At 33.9% G+C, this 15090-nt stretch overlaps 2 protein-coding genes across 3 annotated transcripts; one reads left to right on the top strand and one right to left on the bottom strand.

Annotated features, from left to right (window-relative positions):
• Positions 1–199: 199 nt before the first annotated feature.
• On the top strand, positions 200–2572 carry LOC120624342 (pleckstrin homology domain-containing family A member 3-like). Its single transcript, XM_039890812.1, has 5 exons — positions 200–528; positions 610–726; positions 1120–1269; positions 1542–1666; positions 1854–2572. The coding sequence occupies exons 1-5, from the start codon at positions 489–491 to the stop codon at positions 2061–2063; spliced, it is 642 nt and encodes a 213-aa protein (XP_039746746.1). The 5' UTR covers positions 200–488; the 3' UTR covers positions 2064–2572.
• Positions 2560–6210, bottom strand: LOC120624341 (DNA polymerase delta catalytic subunit). Of its 2 annotated transcripts, none has more exons than XM_039890811.1 (2): positions 6014–6210; positions 2560–5948 (listed from the first exon to the last, which is right to left on the bottom strand). In XM_039890811.1, the coding sequence occupies exon 2, from the start codon at positions 5869–5871 to the stop codon at positions 2617–2619; it is 3255 nt and encodes a 1084-aa protein (XP_039746745.1). In that variant the 5' UTR covers positions 5872–5948; positions 6014–6210; the 3' UTR covers positions 2560–2616. The 2 variants fall into 2 exon arrangements, with proteins under 2 accessions (XP_039746745.1, XP_039746744.1); XM_039890810.1 differs by having other exon boundaries at positions 2560–5927.
• Positions 6211–15090: the final 8880 nt, after the last annotated feature.

Genomic DNA, 15090 nt, shown 5'->3' with positions numbered 1-15090 from the left:
ATGCATAGTGAGCAGCCAACTGTCAACCATAGACCAGGATTTTATATTCTTTACGTCCACCAAAGACCGATTCTGTATATCAGTACAACTAATACGTAGTTTTAGTATCATATTAATCTTCTGTTGTGGCAACTTTGCACCACTGTGCTTCAAATAACCTGTTAGTTTGTCGTGGCTCCGGAGACGCTCCGGTTAGTGATTTTATGCTAATGGTGACAACAGCGCGGCGTTGTATTTAATAAATTTTCGATCACAAAAATTACAATAGTTGTTCGATACTTTACATCGAACAGAAAGTATCGATATATCGATACAATTAATTTCTCTTACAAGCCTAGTTGTACTTGATAGTACTTGCGTTTGTTATTCGTTGTAACATGTGATTTGTGTCGTGTCATAAAAACGAAATTAATGAAAATAAAAATGTAAATTTAGGCTAAAGCATCAAAAGTTTCAGTAAATCAATAGTTGTCTTTGCTAATAAACACATGGAAGGCATTTTATGGAAATGGACAAATTACTGGAATGGTAAACATTCGGCGAAAGTAGTATAATGATATATGTAAGAATGTACAATATGTTGTGTTGTGATGCAATAATTAATTGCAGGTTGGCAAACCAGATGGTTTGTTTTAGAGAATGGGATTTTATCATACTACAAGTCACAAGAAGAAGTCAATCAGGGCTGTAAAGGTTCAGTGAAAGTATCTGTTTGTCAAATCAATGGTATGGCTAAATTAATTTAAATTTCTAACCCTAATAACTGCATTATTTTAAGATGCTTTATATTACATATCTAAACAACTCTAAGCTTTAGCTATAGTATCTTCATATCACCCGATAGACGTCCACTGCTGGACAGAGGTCTTTTGTAGGGAGTTCCGAATTCCACGGTTTTTTTGCCGCTTGAATCCAGCGGCTACCTGCGACGCGCCCAATGTCTTCCGTCCACCTAATTAAAATATAGAATGTAGCACTGATTTTAAATATAAAGTTTCACTAGTCAACATTTTAACAATTCCAATTACTAAAAGATGATAGTTTGAAATTAATGTTACTAAACTATAATTAAGAGCTAACATATTGCTGCTTACAAGTAAAATTTACTTTGTTTTTCAGTAAATCACATTGATAATACTCGACTGGATCTGGTTATACCCGGGCAGCAACACATGTATTTGAGGGCACCTTCACCACAACATAGACAAAAGTGGCTGGTTGCTTTAGGTAGTGCTAAAGCCTGTGTTGAATCTTTAGTGGACACAAAAGGTTAATTTTTTATTAATTAATATAGGAACTTTGGTTGACCTTAACTTTATTACCTTTCCATTACCAAAATCAGTTTTTAAGCTGCTGGAGATGGCACATAATGATACAAAATTGTTCTTAGAAATAACGTAAGTAAAAATATCATTTTAAATACTTTACTTTTGCTCTCAGGGTAATCGAATAGAAGCATAGTCTCATTATCCCTTGAAATATCTTTTCTGCAGTAAATGAAAGTCTTTTGATTTTATATAAATATTTGATGTTTCTTACAGGAACAGGATATGAAGACTCTTTATGCCATAAAAAATCTGAATTGCATTTATATTGTGATTTACTAATGCAACAGGTTCATGCAATTAAAAGTGCAGCTAATGAAGAAGGTGGCCCTGAAATACAGGTATCAAATATATAATACTTACATATTAGCACAGAAAATTTAAAGTAGTTTGTTTCATGAGATAAAGCTCTGAATAGATCCTTTCTTGGATAAGTTTTCTGCTGTTTTAAGGTTTATGTCTTTTTAATAGTTACTAATAATAAATCATGAATTTATTCTTACCTGGTTATGTTATATACTTTTACAGAAAATTGAAGATGCTTCCAGTCTTCTTACTGCAACATGTGACACCTTCATAAGAACTCTTGAAGACATAATGAAACTAACTAACAACACTGTAACTAACACTGCATATGACAATATGTCTCTTCCTAATTTAGCAATTACCAAATCTAGTGGCAGTACTAAAATTCTGAAACCAAATGTAGGCAGATCTCTATCTCAAGAGAGTAGATGAGGTAGTTTTTTTTACTAGTTTTGTAACTTCAGGTAGTACCTTCTTCAAATTTTCTTGTACAAGAAACTCTTTAAAAAGCCAAGGGTATGCATTGCATGCAAGTGTGTGCAATGGTTAAGACATTACATTATACATACTTTTGGGGCTTAGGCTTGTAAATAGTTGAAAATAGTACTCATAAAGATATATTAAATATAGGAGTATGAAATAGTGCAATATTATGAATGCATAATTTGAGCAACATAATTTGTTATTTTTAATGTTATTCTTAAACTTAATAAATAATATGGTGTGAAAGGATTAATTTTGCTCACTGTGATAAAATATTTACTATCCAAAATTTTCTGACATCATGGATCTGTAACAGATTAGCTATTTGTTAAGTTTGTGACATACTGTTTAATTAATGTCTGAAGACATTCCAATGTATAAATTAGGAAAGTTCATTCCAAATGCAGTATTAAATTTGTACTTTTGTGCCTAAAATAAATGAAATTCTTTTATTTGTGCATTCTTGTATTTATTTAAATTTAAAACCTATCCTAAGACATTCTCACCAAATAGGTTCGCCGAATCTTAAGACAGATTTTTCTTGAGAATCCAACTCAATCCCTACCTTTTTTCTCATGTAAAAAATAGTACAATCTCTGTTAGTGCATAGTACCTCTTCATGTAAACTTCCTTGACATCTCTGACATTCTGTCCAAAGTTTTGAAAACTTTTCTTCGAGTTGTCTCAACTTAAATACCTCTGTAATATATAATTGCCCTTCTTTGTTTAAGCAGTGATTACATAATGCTTTTTTGGTGTCATTTGGCATCACTGTTTTGCATCCTATACATTTCTCTTTCTTTTTTGTGAAGGCTGCTAAAGCACCAACTTTTGATGTTACCATAGCTTTTGTTCTTGTGTGTTCACCCTTCAGAAGTAAAGATTCTGCTTTCTCGCCAAGAATTGGTTCGAAAATCCTAAGAAGTGGTTTAGATAACTGATTTTCTAAATAGTAATTGAAATCAATAGGTATGCTATTTTCCAACACATAAATAGGATCTTCTGCTTTCATGTATGCAGGAGTATTTTTTGCTGCACTACATATAATATATGGCACTCTATCACCTAACTTTGGAGCAGTACCTGCATCACGTTTTGTCATCTTAGCAGCTAGTTCCACATGTGCTTGCTTAGCTGCATAATCGTTTTTAGTTAATTCTTTTGTTATTACAAGTTGGGATATATCAATCCGATTGCACAGGAGGTCAGATATAATTTGTTTAGCATAATTTACAGCACCATCAGGATCCCTATCAATTAATAGCTTTTGTAGACATGTATTCATCATGTTTGAAACTAGAGGGGAATTATCTCTACGCACTGTTTCAATGCCCTTACAGTCCATTTTGTCATATTTATCTGGTCTTGTAAAATAAAGTCCTGCATACCTTTTCTTATTAATTAACAAATATGGATAATACACTTTTTCAAACTCAAGTTTTATGGGCTTTACAAACTGAGCGGTTACAAATGAAGCTGCTTCTCTTCCTAGGTCCATACTTTCCTCTATAGTTTTAACACCAAACCTTACCATTACAGAATCTGTATCGCCATAAATAACAATGGCATCTTCTTTGTAGCCATTTGATTTTGTGTATTTTTTTTCTACCTCAGATTTAGTGAACTCTATCATAGTTCTTCCATATGCTGTGACACTACCTGATATTTCTAAACATGGTAATTTTCCTACTTGGGCACCAGTAAACCCATATACTGAATTTGCACTTATTTTTAAAGCTAACTGGCGTCCATCAAGTACAGAGCGTTTTAATGGATCCTTCTCTTCTTTCAAGTCTGCTTTTGCTTTCTTTCTTGCTGTAAGTAAGGATTCTAAAATTTCTGGCAGTAATCCCTTTCTGACACTAGCTTTAACAAACATGTTATTAGTAGGTGTTACAGTCATATCATCAGAACTAACATTTATTTCTTTTTGTAAATAAGGTGGTACCAGTGTTGTATAGCACAAATTATGTGCCATCATTATGCTTGGGTATAGAGATGCAAAATCCAGTGTGGATATAGGATCAGAATAATAACCTTTCTTTGGTTCAATAACTGTTGCTCCTTCAAATTGATCATCCGAACCTTGGCCTTGATGAACAGGCATTAAATAGCCAGCTTCCTTTGCTTTTCGTAAAAGTTGACTCACTACTTTGATCTGCTGCCCTCTTGTTAACAAGCACAGTAAAGGAACCCCCGTCACCCTAGCCATCTCCATATAATTTATAATACACATAAGTTTATTCAACAGCTTAAGTGGCAAATAAGCATCTTTAAGGCAGTACATTGCTAGCCGTCTTCTTGTTTGCTCACTCTCATTCTGTAAATCTGTTATTATACTGTGATGAACATCTTCTTTTTGCTCATGAAGAAAATGGAAACTTACAGCATTTAATGTATAAGATCTCAGTTTATAGTCTCTGACAAGAACAAGTAATAAGTCAAATGGAACTCTGCCTTCAAAGTTTACACTTTTATTTTCTCTTCTACCCATTTGTTTTGATTGTAAAATTGAATCTTTAATAACAGATCTGATATTCCTAATTCTACCCAAAAAATCAAAATTTTCTACTTTTAAATGTTTAGCACGATTTATAAGATAAGGCCAGTCAAAGTTACTAATATTATATCCTGTAATGATATCAGGATCCAACTCACGGAAAAAGTCTGACCATTTGCTCAACATTTCTGATTCAGATTGAAAGCTTATCACTTGTGACCCTACAATCGGAGCGCAGGTATTTAATGTAAATACATTTCTTAAATATGGTTCACTATCACCTTGTCTGATTACCATTGAGGCAATTTGGATGACAGGATCTTTATCTGGCTCTGGGAATACACCTTTTCTACCAGCACATTCAATGTCAAAGCTCAAAATTCTAAATGGTGCTACTTTAAGCCACTCTCCTTCAGGTTGATGGGCTATGAATGCATTCCAAGCAACATCTACTTCGATTTGGCATCGAGATTCTGGTTTTGATTGGTTATTTTTAGATCTCATAAACCATTTTCCAGCAGGCAGTTCTATCCAACTGCAGCCAACAACAGATGTATCAACCATAAATCGAATGTCAAAATCAATATTAGTTTCATAAAATGAGGGATCAGATAAACCAAATGTGGGTGGTTGTCTTTCAATGAGTCTCTTAGAACCCGCTATTAATTTTGGTAATGCAACTGATATTCTTGCAAAGGTGTTTATATTTTCTCCTTTGTAATACATTATTGACTTTGCTTTCACTAATCTGACTTCTAAAACAGCTTCCTTAATGTTATCCTTATTAGATCGTAGATCCTCGAGAACAGCTTTGTTTAAATTAGTTTTGAGTGTGTGACATGATGACTCATCAAAATTGGTAGGAACAGTTACATAAAAATACGGTGTGAAGCCATGAACATGGCAGCAAACTGAATTACCTTCCATTGTAACTCCATACATCCTCATTATTGGGATAGGACCTAACTGGGATCCAGGCATACCTTGTAATGGTTGTCCATTGTAATGATCAATATCAAGTTGTTGAAAAATTAATGCATCCTTTTTAGAGTTAAAGTCAGGAGGAGCCGGTCTTGACCACTTCACATTTGTACTCTGGTTCTCAGGCCCATCACCGAATATTTGTGGCGAATCGAATTCACTCTCCATTCCTGCGAGCTGATCTTCAAAACTACAGGGCATTTCATTTTCGTCGTCATCATCGTTTGATTTAAACCGTTTTGGAGGAGGAGCTTTGAATTGTTTTTTCTTATCCATGATAAAAACTTCCGATTTCGTGTAATTGAAAGAATATTCCCGCCAATTTTCTGTTTCTGAAATGAATTACGTTAAAACTTTTATTAATTATCTTAAAAATATAATATATTATTATAAAACATATGAAATGCGTTGACTTTACCTATTTATTACTTCAATGAAATCAAAATTCAATTATTAAATTTAAAAGTTACGAAAGAGAAACAGAAATATAAGTCAACTTAATTTTTTTTTCTTTGTTCTGTCCTATAGGGAAAAGGCATGGGTATATCACCGTATAGCCATGTCTTCCGTGTAGTCTTCTTCTTCTTTTGATTTATGGCTTTTCGTATTCAGTGTAGTCAACTTAAAATGACGTTAACATAGCTAGCTAGTATTCATTAGTAGTCTATGTCACAGAGTAAGTACAGAGTGTAGCTCTCTGTTTCTTTAGTTTTGACAACATTTGCGCAAATTTTTCAAAACAATAACAATTTCACGTTTAATAGGAATTGATCATCTTATGCTAACCATCGTTCTGAGTTATTTATTTATGAAAGGCACGTCTTTAAATAATGAACGAGTTATAGCCACTTTAAATATATGATAAGTTACGGTAATGAGCCAGGTGAATAAATGAAATATAAGGACAAGGTAATGATAAAAATATTTTTAAACGTCTAGTGTTAATTTCCTTATTTTTCTTTTTTAAAATATTTTTTAGTATTTTTATTTCTTTTTCTCTTTTATAACGCATAACTTCTATCATAAAGCAAAAATCTGATTTGAGATCTGAGCTTGAAAACTTTATCCATCTTAGTTTATTTCGTACAATTTGAGGATCCCCCGAATCCTGATTGAAAAAGATCATGCCCATGACGTCCGCTCTTGGGTTTTTACAATGTTCCGAACAATATGTTCAATTTCTATCTCTGCTCTCATTTTCTCTAAATTATTTTTGCTATTTGCTCATATGGTTCTTATTCCACTTTTCTTTTCAGGTATCTTTTTTTTCCTATTCTTTTTCGATATTAAATATTTATGTCAAAGCTGCGTATCTTTCGACGTCTTTGAGCTATGTCGGTAGCACTGATTCTTCTACAGATGTCCTCATTTCTGATTTGATCACAATGGTACGCTCAAAGTATAGCTCTCTCTATCGCCCGCTGAGTGACCCTAAGCCCTTCTTATGTGGCCCATAGTTAATGACCACGTTTCACGGATAACAACTTTGATCTGAAGGCACTGAATTACGACGAGGTGAGGACGAAAAGATGTCACGGAATTCCTGAACGCTGCCCATCAGAGTTGGATCCGGCGATTCACACTTCTCGAAATTGAACCTACACCCATTTTAGACCTACCCGATTCGATTACGCACTCATCGATAATTTCGAGCACAGAGCTCTCAGCGGTGACTTATTGTATAAATATAAGCATTACTTCGTCTTGCTCATGTTCATTCGTAGACCTACCTGTTCAGAGATTCTGCTGATGGCATTAAGCTTCATATTAAGGTATGCCAGTCTTTGTCATAACGACCACATCATCAGCAAACCCAAGGTTCGTGATGGTCTTGCCGTTATTTGCTAAATACATCTTCCAACGCAGCGGTAAACAGCATCGGAGAGATAACATCTCCCTGTTGCACTCCTTGCTAAAATTGGATTGGTCTTGTAGTCTAGATCCTGTATGCGAACTGACATAGTAGTCGTAGCTGTTTCGGCATGTCTGCAGTGTCCTTAACACAGCCCCAGTTTCCACCGGCGTGCTCGTTGTTCAGAAACGCTAAGCAAAGTAGGCAGTTAAAGTCAATCTTCTGCGATTCATCGATCATACGTATCGCAGCGTATGATTGTGGTCTGTAGTAAAACCAACCCTAACGGAAACCGGTTTGTTTGGGAGGATGAAAGTGGTCGAACCTACGAGTGAGACGGTTCATAAAGTCTCGTAATGAAAACAGCTTGTAGGTTATGCTCAGTAGCGGGGTTATTCATTAAAATTAATTTTTGTCACCTTTTTAGAAGAACAGAATCACCACGCTTCTGTGCCATACCTCTAATGTCGTGCCTTGGTGGATTACGGAATCAAAAAATCGCTGAAGGCTTTCAGTTTCGGTTTTCAACCTGCCTTGAGGATATTACAAGGCTAAAATAATTAGTTTTCTACCATGGACACAATTATCTTCAAAACTTGAACCATAATGAACACTAGTTATAAAGGAGCATAATAAAAATGTTTGTTATTCCTTCATGCTGCTTTTGAAAAGATATGGTTGTCATTTAGAATGGTATTAGATTAAACCCTGTATTGGCTTCTTTTTAACTCAATATTTTCAAAATAAAAGTCAAATTTCAAAGTTTGTGCCTATTTGAACAAAGAAATTTGTTCAAATAGGCACAAAGATGGCACTTTTGATGCGTGTGTTAGGAAATAGGGAATTATAGCACTTTATCTATGATAAACCCGATGATTATATTAAATATATCAACAAATCATAGTTTGTATACTCATTGATAGTGTATTGAAAATAGAATAATGGCCTTTAGTAGACTGTCAAAGAAAAATATAGGATCTATGGCGGGAGACGCGAGTTTGACAAGTTAGATTGGCGGCAAAGAAAAGTGAGGACGGATTTAAATTAATGAATTGAGAAAAGGAGATTAAGTAAAGTATTGTGGATAGAACGTTACAAATTGGGTTGAGATGATTTATAATGGAAACGATACACTTAACGAAATATTGTTGTGGCGAAACAAGTCGTATGTACTGGTGATGGAGTTGTTAAAAGTTGTTGGTACTATGGTTGTACCTGATGTTGCATTAGATAAGTATATCTCATCCTTTGGTTTATTTAGGTATCATATATGGAGCCCTAGCATAACTTTATACCGACAGTTTATGTAGCAGAGGTTGCTCTATACAAACAACTTGTTCCAAAAGTCCTGATGTTATAAGTGATAATAGTAGTTATGTTTGACCTGTCTTAAAATATGTCTTGTATCAAAGGGCCTAGCGTTATTACATAATATGACGTTGTAATGATGATGTTGTAATTGTGTTTATAAGTTGTTTTAATTGATTGAATAAAAGAGCAACGGTAGAGTTTCTTGCCAGTGGTCTTCTCTGCCGAAGACAGCATTCCGAACTGGTAGTAGAGTCATTTGAAGGTAACAAGTAATATGAATTATAGAGAAGCTTAATATACAGTATTAGAGTCAGTCCAGTTGTTTTATTTCACTCCTTGGGAAGTCAGGTTTATAGAGTACAGACCCACAACACTGCTCTAAAGCGGGTTGGTGGGCTTTAATGATGTCTTTTATAAAATGAATACTTTAATATAAGAAACTAGGTATTTAGCTTCAATAATACTGTTAATTAATGAAAGATCTAAGTGCCATCCTGAACATTGTGGGTATTGAAGTGAATATCTGAATACCTTGGCTTTCCATTCTTTATATTTTTTTAGCATCAGAAGTGGGATCCTATTCATGTCCGATTTATGCCTTTCTCTAATGCAGATTTACTTTTTTTAGAACCATCCCGTCAAATGTGGACATAGTAAAGAGTTCGATGTTTTAAATGATGCCTCAACTTTTTGCTGCTATGTGCTGAAACATAAACACTCTGGAGACAAAGCACCATGCTTGTTGAAATTCTATATAAGGATATGTGGTCCGGAGAACCAATTGATGTGATATTTTTATTTTTTCTTTTTGTTGTTTCTACTTTGCAAAGATAGTACTTATTATTTGAAACTGGTATGGCCTAGTGGCTCTTTTTTTACTTGGAGTCAAAAATAGATTTGATTTATATTTGTTTTGTTTGTTATAAACCAACTAGTCAAGTTAGCCAAACAGAATGTGTGATAAGTTTGATTAATTTGAATTATCAAGTTTTATTTAATTAATCAGGTTAGCCAAATGGAATTTGTGCTAAGTTTTATTTTATTAGACTGTCCAGGTTAAAATAATTTAACTGGTCAGGTTAGCCGAACGGAATGTGTAATAGATTTTTCTTTTGATTCTTATTTATTACATACAAGATTTCAAGTTTATATTGAGCAACTAGTCAGGTTAGCCGAGCTGTTAACTTTTATTTAGGATCTTTTCTATGTACTTCGAGAACGAAGTACTTGTCAGGAAAGCCGAGATAGGAGAGATTATGTAAATTATTCAGAACATATAAAAGAATACACATAAAACAAAACAAAACAAAACAAAACAAAAAAAAAAAATTTTGATGGTAGAATAGAATAGAATATGATTATGTATCAGAACAATACATATAGGGAAAATTACTACTGAATAGCTAAATGAAATAGTTTATATGTTGGGTTGTGTGAAGAAAAGTATTAGGAGTCAGCTTAAATGTTGTGGGTTAGGTTAGGTTAGAGATCTTTCAGTATGATGTTGAGAGAAGTTCTTAAAAATGATATAAATAAAATACAATTATGTATAAACAAAATAATGTTGCTGCTGCAAAGGAAAATATATTAGTTGCATTATAAATAATTAGATTATATTCTGTTAAACAGGTGGTTTAATTGATGTTTAGATTGAAATAATCTTTGAATAATAGAAATAACAATTAAACATAAACCTTGGCTTTTATGATGAGATGATAAAAAAAAAAAGATGTAAACTAATAGAAATAATTCCATCTTAGCGTTTTTATATTAATTTACTTATATTTATCTTATATATTACTTGACTTGGACAGTGGAAAAAATATGAATATCACCAGTGGGTGATGATGTTATTGATATCACTTGAGAGTGATGAAGTTGTTGATATCACCAGTGGGTGATGATGTTATTGATATCACTTGAGAGTGATGATGTTGTTGATATCACCAGTGGGTGATGACGTTATTGATATCACTTGAGAGTGATGATGTTGTTGATATCACCAGTGGGTGTTGGTGTTTTGGTATATATTGGATTGACTATTAGACTGTACCGATTGCATCTGTGACTAAATGAGACTAACAATGTTAATGACAGAATTTATGGGAAATACAATTACCTGTGTGGATATTTTGATAAAGTTGGACTAGAGGCAAAAGGATAAATTGTTTGAGATTTATATTGAGATGGAAATATTTGGATTGTGATTGTACATGTTAAAATGTACAAGATAAATGAAAATGAGTATTTTTGATTTACATTGTTGAAAATTAATAATTTTACTTTATTAGAAGTATTATATTGTTGTAATATGTAAAATGGTGTGGAATTTTAATGAAATTTTTTTTTTTGGTCTCTTTCACTTTAATTATAAAATGTTTTGATTATGCCTATCTTTTGATAGAATATTGTTTACAGTTTATTGATAAAAGTGTATACAGAATGTAACTGATTTGATGATATTTGTGCTTATATACCATTTAAACTAACGTTATAGAGGTGTACATAAGATTATGTACTTGTTAGGATATTCTATGTACCTAAGGACTTATGATACAAAACATATACCTAAAAAAGAATAACCCTATGTACTTCGAGAACGAAGTACTTGTCAGAATGGCCGTGTTAGGAAATAGGGAATTATAGCACTTTATCTATGATAAACCCGATGATTATATTAAATATATCAACAAATCATAGTTTGTATACTCATTGATAGTGTATTGAAAATAGAATAATGGCCTTTAGTAGACTGTCAAAGAAAAATATAGGATCTATGGCGGGAGACGCGAGTTTGACAAGTTAGATTGGCGGCAAAGAAAAGTGAGGACGGATTTAAATTAATGAATTGAGAAAAGGAGATTAAGTAAAGTATTGTGGATAGAACGTTACAAATTGGGTTGAGATGATTTATAATGGAAACGATACACTTAACGAAATATTGTTGTGGCGAAACAAGTCGTATGTACTGGTGATGGAGTTGTTAAAAGTTGTTGGTACTATGGTTGTACCTGATGTTGCATTAGATAAGTATATCTCATCCTTTGGTTTATTTAGGTATCATATATGGAGCCCTAGCATAACTTTATACCGACAGTTTATGTAGCAGAGGTTGCTCTATACAAACAACTTGTTCCAAAAGTCCTGATGTTATAAGTGATAATAGTAGTTATGTTTGACCTGTCTTAAAATATGTCTTGTATCAAAGGGCCTAGCGTTATTACATAATATGACGTTGTAATGATGATGTTGTAATTGTGTTTATAAGTTGTTTTAATTGATTGAATAAAAGAGCAACGGTAGAGTTTCTTGCCAGTGGTCTTCTCTGCCGAAGACAGCATTCCGAACTGGTAGTAGAGTCATTTGAAGGTAACAAGTAATATGAATTATAGAGAAGCTTAATATACAGTATTAGAGTCAGTCCAGTTGTTTTATTTCACTCCTTGGGAAGTCAGGTTTATAGAGTACAGACCCACAACACTGCTCTAAAGCGGGTTGGTGGGCTTTAATGATGTCTTTTATAAAATGAATACTTTAATATAAGAAACTAGGTATTTAGCTTCAATAATACTGTTAATTAATGAAAGATCTAAGTGCCATCCTGAACATTGTGGGTATTGAAGTGAATATCTGAATACCTTGGCTTTCCATTCTTTATATTTTTTTAGCACGTGCGTAGGTACATTACATGTAAAATATGACATAGAAGTGAGTTGATGGGATTAACTAAATTCGATAACTTAAAACTAAAGCGACGCACCAAATTCCACACGCGCCTTGGTCTAAGATGAAACCCACAACAAACTTAGCTTGTTTTTTTTTGTTATCACCATCTCACATTGTACTAAAACTATTAAAGAAGCAACCTGGTTAGAGCAATAATTAACACCCAAGCACTTTTATCGTTGACTTAGTCCTCGAAACTAATAAATAAATGAGACTTTTCTATAAGCTTACGTTTAATACAAACTTTTAACTTTTTAAGAGACATCTCCGAGATATCAACTGGTAATTTATTGTAAAATTGTAAGCAATTTCCTTTAAATTAATTACTTATTTTATGTACTCTATTATATTGCACTGCAAGAATAGAATAGAATAGAAAAACTTTATTGCAACACAACAAAAAAAGGAAAATACAAGGAAAACAGTAATAGTACTTAGTGTGTTAGCAAGTTTATTTTTGATCGTCAATAGTTTTCTCAGAGCACGCCAAGTAATGAATTTCATAGGCAAAATTTTGCTACGTTGCATTATTGCAGGGTGTCCGATTTTTTTTACTTTAAATTATAGCCTATGTTACTTTGTGATAGTTTAGCTTTCTTTTGCCTCCGAAATGATTGAAATCGGTTTTTCGTAACCTATTCGGTACAAAAAAAAAAAATCCCCTTAGTACCTACCGTTAGTTTTCTCAGATAAAAAGTAGGTATTATATTTCTGTATATAGAATAGCGCCAAATAAGTGCACAGAAAATAGGTTATAAATAACCTGACGCTTTCGTATTTATTTTATTTTTATTACCCGCGCAAATTCGTCTGCATCAAATCATGGTTATAGAAATGCTAAAATATATTATCGGATTTAATATATTTTAGCATTTCTATAACCGAGAAATTATTATAACAGGAAGCGGTTATTGTGTCCTAACAATTAGGGATTTAGCCCCCCAGACTTTTTTGTAGGTAATAATGATTACCTTTAAACATGTCAATCCATCCATCCATACAAACATACATCCATCCATCCATACATCCTTACTCACAAACTTTCGCATTTATAATATAAGTAGGATGGTACGCATGCATTCGATCGCTGTCCTATGGGACTCGCTGTTATATGTGAATCGAAAATCGAAACTATTTTATATAAAGACATTTTGAACTGAAAAACTATCCCTAATTGGCACATCCACCCTGGGTCAGCTAGTATTGAAATAAAAATAATTTCATTCACTATAAATTGAAAAGAATGGAATGAATCTTACCCATCTGACCTAAGCAAAACGCAATTGTAACTTTAAAGTACCTATATATTTCCGCTGCTCGCTGGTCCAACGAGGGTTGATGGGCTTACATTGTCTGCGTTGAAAGAACTTCCAATACCTAAGTACATTTTTTCCTGACAAACTTTCACCCGCTAGATTGCCCAATTTACTCAGACCCGCGTCGTACACCCCGACCGCGCTGTGACTTCGCTAGAGTGGTTCCTAACGTTTGTAATGTTTGGAATTCCTATAACTTTCTTGACGAATGCAAAAGGATTTTTCGAATTCAACAGGCAGTTCCAGACAATAGCGCGATCAAATGACAGAAAATTAAACAAGCAAACTCTTTAGCTTTATTATTAGTCTCGATATAAGTCAATGTCTACAAGTGGCAGGAACGGGCAACCTCTCTAGGCTAAAAGTAGCTAAAAATACTAGAATCGTCAACCTTAAGAAAAAGTTTAATATCATCGTCATATGCTCTGTCATAACGACCACATCATCGCGGCATGAGCGCTGCATCGTTTCCTACTAGATGGCGATACAGTCGCTATAAGACTGATGTGAAAGGCATATACTAATTTCGGCATCGACGGTAGGAGAACCGTAGCTTAATTGGAGAAAGCGCTCAGGCCGCGTTTGCCAGAGACCCAGAGAGTCGCAGGTTCAAATTCTGTCGGTTCCGAAATTTTTTATATGCATTTTAAATTTATAAAATATATTAGCAATGCTGTCAATATATAGCAATGCTGTTTGATGCCAAAAATAAGCTTTATAGGCTATTAGGTTGAGTCGCAGGTTCAAATCCTGTCGGTTCCGAAAATTTTTATGTATATATATATAATTCCTCCAAGTAAGTAAAAGCACAAACAAAAATTATTGCTAATATATTGATAGCATTGCTATATATTGATATCATTGCTGTGTTCCGGTCTGGAACGCGAGGTTGTCGGTATAGTAATAGGCACATGAGACTCTACACGCTTCAGATTGATGGAGACAGTGCAAAACTTTGTGTCACTTGAGCTCCTTGCATGCCTTACGAAGTGCTGCTCTGCTTATAGGCTACGGTTTTCTATTTTTTTTTGACGTGACAACGTCTTATAATTCGATGGAGCCGGCTGCAAGCACGAAACAACATGACGTATGCGGCGTTACCTCGCTCTGAGGCGTTCCATTCAAAACTTGAAGTGCAAGCGAGAGCGCGGAACGAGCGACAAAGAGGCACAGTCGGCCTCCGCGTTCGACATCTGTCTCTCTCCAACTTGAGTGAGCGATGCGTCCGCGTGGACAGCTTCTATACAATAATAAATTTTACATGTTTTCAGCAAGGATGGAGTGCAGTGA

The sequence above is a fragment of the Pararge aegeria genome, chromosome 6 (genome assembly GCF_905163445.1).
Source record: "Pararge aegeria chromosome 6, ilParAegt1.1, whole genome shotgun sequence".
NCBI classification, from domain to species: domain Eukaryota; kingdom Metazoa; phylum Arthropoda; class Insecta; order Lepidoptera; family Nymphalidae; genus Pararge; species Pararge aegeria.
Note: the sequence above shows the minus strand (reverse complement) of the source record. Positions and strands in the feature narration are given on the sequence as shown.

Bases quoted from the DNA above. Each gene is read 5' to 3' on its own strand.
- LOC120624342 (XM_039890812.1), top strand. From the start codon at position 489: ATGGAAGGCATTTTATGGAAATGGACAAATTACTGGAATG. The intron at 727-1,119 runs GTATGGCTAAAT...TTTGTTTTTCAG, and splicing joins ATCTGTTTGTCAAATCAATG to TAAATCACATTGATAATACT. The intron at 1,667-1,853 runs GTATCAAATATA...ATACTTTTACAG, and splicing joins AAGGTGGCCCTGAAATACAG to AAAATTGAAGATGCTTCCAG.
- LOC120624341 (XM_039890811.1), bottom strand. From the start codon at position 5,871: ATGGATAAGAAAAAACAATTCAAAGCTCCTCCTCCAAAACGGTTTAAA.